The sequence below is a fragment of the Monopterus albus genome, unplaced genomic scaffold, assembly GCF_001952655.1.
Source record: "Monopterus albus unplaced genomic scaffold, M_albus_1.0 scaffold31.1, whole genome shotgun sequence".
NCBI classification, from domain to species: Eukaryota; Metazoa; Chordata; class Actinopteri; order Synbranchiformes; family Synbranchidae; genus Monopterus; species Monopterus albus.
In genome coordinates this window covers 852,684-860,630 of record NW_018127911.1, presented here as the reverse complement: position 1 = coordinate 860,630, position 7,947 = coordinate 852,684, and the positions used below count along the sequence as shown (strand labels likewise).

General features: G+C 42.5%; 1 protein-coding gene across 2 annotated transcripts in view; it reads left to right on the top strand.

Annotated features, from left to right (window-relative positions):
* camsap2a (calmodulin regulated spectrin-associated protein family, member 2a) overlaps positions 1–7,947 on the top strand; it is a 37,963-nt gene that overhangs the window by 24,295 nt on the left and 5,721 nt on the right. For both annotated transcript variants that reach the window (XM_020596640.1, XM_020596639.1), the window contains 6 exons: positions 3,673–3,769; positions 4,004–4,100; positions 4,345–4,376; positions 4,506–4,575; positions 4,754–6,884; positions 7,709–7,845. In XM_020596640.1, the coding sequence (XP_020452296.1) occupies positions 3,673–3,769; positions 4,004–4,100; positions 4,345–4,376; positions 4,506–4,575; positions 4,754–6,884; positions 7,709–7,845 (2,564 nt within the window). The remainder of the gene's footprint in view (positions 1–3,672; positions 3,770–4,003; positions 4,101–4,344; positions 4,377–4,505; positions 4,576–4,753; positions 6,885–7,708; positions 7,846–7,947) is intronic.

The window sequence follows — 7,947 nt, the reverse complement described above, 5'->3', positions numbered from 1 at the left end:
AGAAGAGATGAAGAGGAGTGATAACCCAGTTTAAAATAGTCAGAGAGCAAAGCAGTAAAGAGCGACAGCATCTTTTAGGAACTTAATGTATTAAAGTATGTCCATCACTGAAGCATACATGCAGACAAACACAAAGATATGCACAGCATGACAAATATCACACTTAGCTGAAAGTGTTCATTCACCAGTTCTTCTTCAAAATACTGTTGCAAAGTTGAAAATAAGTAAATCTTACATTATTGACACCAGCTAAAGCCCATACATTTGACTTCTTGGCTGAGCAACGCAAAACCCGACAAATTGAGTACTAAAGGAAACATCACTTTTATTATTAGTCATCTGAAGACATCAGATACTGTATGTGTAGAAACCTGGAACTGAACGTGAACACTCACAGTGTGAGAATTTGACAGCTGAGTAAGCATCTCCAAGCCAACACACGTGCACACTAGTCTGTCTGGCATCTCTGTGTCAAAATCCATGTGCTCATTTGTGGCTAAATTTGTAGAAAACTGCACATATGTCACAAATGTATGTTTCACTGGAAGTTTACATAAACCGCAACATTTTGTATGATTGTTGGAGAAGTACACGTAATGTTCAGCATGCACAGACAATAGATTAGCTCTCAGTACCCAACCCCCAAAGACCCACAGAACACATACATTACTATGGGCCATTCATTAATGGACACCAGGATAGTAAATCATGTCAACCTACTCCCATTTACTGGTTTTTCAATTAAATGATTAACAGCGCATCTAAATTAGCATCTAAGTAGGCAAAATGAAATTCACTAGCTTTAGGTTTTCACTAGCATTTTCTTCTGCTTTACCAGGGCGATTTTTACCAAACATCCTAAGGTTGCTCCAAAAAAGCCACTAACCATACTTACTGAAATTCATACGCTGTCTCTCAGTTAGTTCAGCATTTGTTTACAGTCTGACTTTTGGATGTCAGCAATGAAGGATATTTGCTCTGCTTTGAGGTATTACCTGACAAAAGTAGCAGGCAGTATTATAAAAAACTAATTCCTCCAACGACGGTGGCTGTTTTTACAGTTTGTGACTATATTAGAGACACATTTCTCTGTTTAAATAAGATAAGATAAAATGAAGTTACAGTGGCAGAGGGACAGAAACAAGTCAGCTAATGTTAACAACAGAAAAGTAACAGACAAATTATTGTCAAGCAATGGGGAAATTCACAAAGTTACAGTGGCAGAGGGACAAAAACAAGTCAGCTAATGTTAACAATAGAAAAGTAACAGACAAATTATTGTCAAGCTGATATACCCAGTGTGACATGCAGTGGGTTTTGCATTAGCATAAGGTTCAGGGCCTAGCTCACCATCTGGTAAGGAGTGCAAGACTGTTATGAAGTTCAAGTAATGATTGTTCTTTTCACTCTTGTAAAACCCTTTAATCCTGTGTCTGGCCTGTTTTAGAGATTGAAGTTTTTCCACTTATAGAAATGCAATGTAAGACCAGGTTTTTCAACAGGCAACTGAGGACAGGCTGATAAACTTTGCAGTAAATCAAGAGAGTGGGTTTTCCAGATTGGGAGTGAGTCTATCTCCCTGTCTGGCTGCAGGACCTAGATTTGAAGAACCCTCTGGCCCAGTGATTGTTGACATTAATTCCCTGTGAATGCTCAGTGAGTGGCTAGGCCCTGTGTCTTGCTGCAGTAGATAATATCATTGCATGAGCTGCTGTATGCATTTTTATGCATGCACATTTTTTACATGCAAGTGTCTATAAACATTATACCAATTAATGTGTTAGCCTGTGCATGTGTAATACATGCAGGACAGAGGAGGGGGCTGCTTGTGCCCATCCCTGCAGATTGGATTTCCTCTCCTCCGCCACCCTAAACCCTGAGCTCTTCACTAGTAATCACCAATCAGGTTCTGGTTCTCTGACACTCTGACACTCAAATCTCCAAACAGCCAGATCTGGCAATGCCACAGACTTGGCAGCCCACAACATAGTAATGCCAGTCAGTGTGGAAACAAGCGCTGTGGTGATATGGTAATTGGTTTTTTTAGGGATCTGAGTGAGTGTGTGTGTGACTGCTGACTGGTAGTATTATTATAAGCGATAACACTCACACCCAGTGTGTCAGCAGTGGTCAGATGGACAGATGGGAGGAGAAAAGTCAGGTTGCGCTGCTGCTACCAACTGGGAAAGGTTGGACCAAAGGGGATCTTTGTCTCTCTCTATTTCATCTTTCTTTCTAACTCTTTTTTTCTTCTGTTCATCTTAACCAAGGAGTTTTTCACATGCTGGACACACCTAAAGGTAACCGACAGTTTGGTAGAGTCATAGGGAAGGCACATTTAACTCAAAATACACTGAAAAGGATGATGGAAAAGATGGAACATCCTTAATTGTCTGATTGAAAAACTATAATCACCTGTTCAGTTTGCAGATAATAGATATTTTTCTACTTTACTTATTTTGGTAATCATGTGTTCTACTGCTTCTCACACCTACAGCGGGTTATGTCACAGCAGACACACATTTTGAGGCTTTTGCAGCTCTGCATACTGTCTTGTGAACTAAAAACAAAAATGTAAAATGCTGCAGTAACATCCAAGGAAGGCTAGTGTTACTGGTGTTAGTTGCCTCTACCCCCTGTTGTGCTTTTGGGCTGAGGTTTGGGGCTTATGTGGTGTACTGTATGTATGATCTGTGTGTGTGTGTGTGTGTGTGTGTGTGTGTGTGTGTGTGTGTGTGTGTGTGTGTGTGTGTGTGTGTGTGAGATATTTTTTTTGCTGATGAAGTGAATCAGATATTTTTAGAGCTGAGCAATGCAGCATTGTCTTTGTCTGGATTTCCTGGACTGAGGACAGGGAGGTGACGTGTTTCCTCAAGGTCGTTCCTGCTTCACTACACTCATTTTATATATACATATGTTTGTGTGTGTGCATCTGTAAGTGAGTGCCAGAACTGTCATTTCAAAAACTCAGTTCGGCCTGATAATTAATCAAGTACTGATTCTTGAAATATGTTAAAGTGGATAAAAATTTGCTAGAGATTAAATGTAGTTTCCCATGCAGTATAACTTGTTTTTGATTGACGATATCTGATATTTATTTTTCTCCCTTGAAGAGAATTGTATTCATGTATAACGAGCACAGCTATTTGACCCATGATGCCAAAAAATACTTAAATAGAGACACAGCTGAAATGTTGTACAGTGTCTCCTCAGGCAGTTTGACCTCCTGCTATTTGTTGACCTAATTCTGGTGCAGACATGACCTTGCACAGTAGTCAGACATTTCTTACCTGATGTAATTTAACTTGGCTGGTGGCTTGTATGCTGGTGACTGAGAACAGAAAAAATAGCTGACCTCCATTTTAGAAATTAGGTTAATGCCTTAATGACTCCTCACTGCTACCAAAGGTGCTATTGATGTTATTATGTGAGTGGAAGATTAGCACATCCAGAATGTGATCATCACCCCAGGTTATCTGTAGGGGTCAACAGAGCCACCTGCTGGAAAAACAGTACAATTGTTTGACAAGTGGTATTGTGGATAAAGGATAAAGAAACTGAGTCATTCAAAATTTTCTCCTGACAACAGCCATTTGCCTCTTAAAAGTATCTTTGAGCTGAGTGACAACACAATGCCATATGTTTAATCTGTGTTTTGGTTTTTTCCCCCAGAACAACTACTTGGTGTTCATGGCAGAGCTGTTTTGGTGGTTTGAGGTAGTCAAGCCGTCTTTTGTAAAACCAAGAACGCTGGACAATGAAGGCACAGGCAAGTCTTAATATCTGACCTCACAGCAGAATTCATAGTAGCAATAACAACATCGGTGTCATGTGTAGAACAAAGTGGTGCAAAGTGTAAGAAGTAATGGTAATTGTAGATGTACCTCTAGGTGCATTTTATGTGAAACATACACAAAGCAAAATAATTAGTGAAGTACAGTATTATGTTGCTATCTATTGTGAAAGCCCAGTTTGAGCATTAGTGTCGGTTGTGTCACTGCAGATACCTCATCCTTGTTGAAGAGTCTGCCAACCATCCCCATCTCCAAGGCAACTAAGAGGAGCTTCATGGAAAGGCCGCCCAGCCCTGAAAGACCCAGGTATGTTAGCCCAAATTACAGAATTTAGTGTGAAATGCAGAGTATTTTCACTTCCAGTCCAGTGGAGCTCATTGGCCAGTAGTTTATTCTGGTTGGTGGACAACTCACAAATGTTAATATATCAGACTGATTAAACCAAATAAGATGTATAGCTCCTTATCTGGAAAAATTAAAGCTAACATGCACAATAAAATATATACAGTATGTTATTATGCATAACATGTCTGTCACGTTCTGTCTCTAGTTTGCCGCTGCGACCGCAGCCTCAAAACTCAGGTGATTTCATTCTTTCTTTCTTTAATGTTTCTCATAATTTTAGCAATAGGCATAAATATCAAAATATGATTACTCATAGGTACAATAACTTTTGTGTGGATTCTTACTTGACATATTTGTGTCATCCAGGAGAAATCAAGAGGTCAACCTCGATGTCGTTTGTTGATGGCAACCTTGGCACCTGGCCCAAAGAGAAAAGGTTAGTAGTGTTGCTGTGCTGTTCATTTAAAATATCCAATCCCCAAATGTATTAATTATCCCATGGGCATTAAGAAGATTATATCATGATTGCCAAAATTTTCAAGCTCTTGTCTGAAAAATCCTAAAAAGTATTTGGAGATTAGTTTCTTTTTTTTTGTTTTTTTGTTTTTTTTTAGGTCTGGGCCTTATGGAGTTTCTTTTGACATCCCCTTTGACAAAGAGGACTCTGCCCCTCCTTCATCCACACGTGGCATGGTCAGGTCCGTAAGCACTGATGATGGTTCTGGTTTCAAGGTCCATCACATGCCTCGTGGAATGAAGCGTAATCTCTCCTTCCAGCCAGTGAATGGTCAGAGTGTCGGCATTGAGGAGGAGGGCTGCCCAGACAGCCTTGCTGGTATGGAGCCTGGCCGGCCAGTTTATCCCACTGAGCATGGGAGTGACATGGCAGCACCTCCCTCCATGGAGGAGGCCCTTCAGATCATCCACAGTCCTAGCAGGCCCCCAGTGGAGGGGATCAACAGTGGTTTCTTCCTGCACAGTCAAGACCATAGGGCTGGTGTTGGTAGCTTGGGGCCAGTGTCAGAGTCAGACTCCAAAGGAACTCTGAGCACCACAGACACCACTGAGGTGGACACTGGTATCCATACCCGAACAGAGGACATGCTGGACGAGGATTCCTCTCTGAAAGACTACTCTGTGAACATGGACCTGGATATGGACACGCCAAGCCCTTGCCCGAGCAGTCAGAGTAAATCTCCCTCAGCAGTGAAGATGACCAGCTTTGCCGAACAGAAGCTGAGGAAGCTAAATCCATCAGCGCCAGACTCAGGGAGGAGCAGCAGCAGCTCCATCAAGACCACTCCTGAGGGCTCTGAGTTTGGCCTCCCATTATCTATCTCCTGGGCTCCAACCCCTGAGCACAGCCCCATCCATCAACAAACCACACCGCCCCTTACTGCTCAAGCATCATCAACACCTGTCCAGCTTCCACCCGATGACCCTGCTCAAGTTATGGCTACGGAGATGGTACAGCTGAGGATGAGGCTAGAAGAGAAAAGAAAAGCTATTGAAGCACAGAAGAAGAAAGTGGAAGCTGCTTTTACAAGGCATCGGCAAAAGATGGGTCACTCAGCATTTCTCAGTGTGGTAAAGAGAAAAGGGGATGGGGCTGCTAGTGGAGAGGAAGCAGGGAAAACTGAGGGTGAAGGCAAGGCAGTGAGCTCAAGTCCCACCTTTACATTTGGGAGGAGCAAGGCAGACACACCTGATGGGGCAGAGCAAAGCAGCACAGGTTCCTGCTGGACAAAGTCACCTGGTGCAGGAGAGGAAGGTGGACAAAGTCATGCTCAACCAACAGAAGTGGATCTCACAGAGTACACACGTTCTATTGAGAAACTCAACCATTCTTTAGCCTTTCTCCAGACTGAGATGCAGCGTTTGGCACAGCAGCAGGAAGTGATCATGGCCATGAGGGAGCAACAACATCAGCAGGCGTGGGTCATCCCTCCTCCACATACAAATCCCTTGACACAAAAACACAGCCGAGCCGGAGCTGTTACCCGATCCTCAGGACCCTCTTCTCCCGTCGACTCCCCTCATTTCACCCATCGCTCTCCAACCAGCATCAAACGCAAATCTGCCTCTTTCCATTCACGTAATCCCCGCACCGCTCGGCCCAGTGAGCTCAAGCTGGCCCCCTACAGTCGAGTCCTAACAGCCCCACAGTCTGTTGATAGCATTCCAAGGCTACGCCGATTTTCTCCATGCCAGCCTTTGGCAAGTACCTTTGTTTACATGGGGGAGAAACCAGCACCCACCAGTTCAGAGACAGTAGTCCCAGATGGAGATAAAAAGATTGATTCCCATCTTTCTCCAGAGAGGGAGCCTGCCAGTATATGTGTAGCCAGCTCACTCCCAAACTCCCCCAAAAGAGAACAAGTAGATTCAATGGCCAAAACCCAGGAAACAGGGGCTGACAGCCCATCTAAGATCACTGACATGGGAACAGTTGACCAGAAAGCTCAAGTTCAGAAGCCAGTTGTACATTTCAAACCTACCATAGAGTCATCATTCCCTGAGATTCTGGCCCACCCTGTAATAGAAACCTTCAAAGTAATGCCAACACAGATTCCTCCCCAACCTGAAGCGTCAGGCCAAGCAAAGAGCAGCTTGATTGAGGTTCCTCTGTCAGTACTGAAGCCACTGGAGGACCTGACACTTGATGATGATGATTTGGAGATGCAGCAGGGTAATGTGGAAGGCCTGGATGAGGAACAGAAGATGTGCTGTGGTTTCTTCTTCAAGGTAGGGTGTTGTTCCAAAGGATTTCTGTCAGTGTTTTACATAAAGATCATTTTAGTCATTTCATTCATTTCATTTCTGCCCATTATCTAGACCACGTAGCAGCTTCTCTTTCTAAAACTAATGAAATGTGGATTTGCACAAAGCCAGAATATGTTATGTATATGTTATGTCCCTATTTATGGGTTGTAAGATGACTTGCTAGCTGCAGTCTGGGCTTTGATGTAGGTCAGAAAACGGGGGCTCTGAATAATTCAGGCACAGCTGTTGAACTGCAGGCTGCAGAAGTGTTAAAGCGAATAGACTGTGAGGGTGGATAGTGAGGGACGAGCAAAGGATGTTCAGCTGAAATATTAAATTATATTAAAATTAGCAGCCTGGTATTCCTATGTTGTAACAACTAGATGTGAAGGTAATTTGTAGTTTTAGTGGTGTAGTAAGCATGAGTTTATATTTATAACACATTTAGAGTGTGTATAAGGTGTAACATTTAATAAAACCTTTGCCTTTGTCAGCTTTTCCTGTCACATTTAAATATACAAAAGAGAGCCAACATTTTACAATAACAGCTTTGGTTTTGGATTCATTGTTCCTTATATCAAATTAGATGAATAAAGTGATTTAGGTAGTACTACACAGTAATAACTCTCAACTCAGCATGTTTTATCTACAGCTTGAAGAATTGTCAGCTTTGCTTAATGAACAGCAAATCAAACAATAATATTCTGTAAAATATTCAGTAAATGTTACAGAAGTTTTATTCTGCTTAGAACACCATTTATTCCATGGATTATAATGTGGCTGACTTTGTGTTCTTCATTGCTCAGGAGGACGGAAAGGCTGAGGAGAACATGGCCCAGAAGAGGGCTGCGCTGCTGGAGAAAAGGATGAGGAGGGAGAAGGAGAGCCAGCAGAGGAAGATGCAGCTGGAAGCTGAGCTGGAGCAGAAGAAGGAGGAAGCTCGGTATGGTGATACATCTGGACAAGTTCATATACAGTCAGAAATTACTGTACAGGAACAAAAAGACAGAACGCTTCTTAAACGTTGCTGTGTTTATAATTGCTT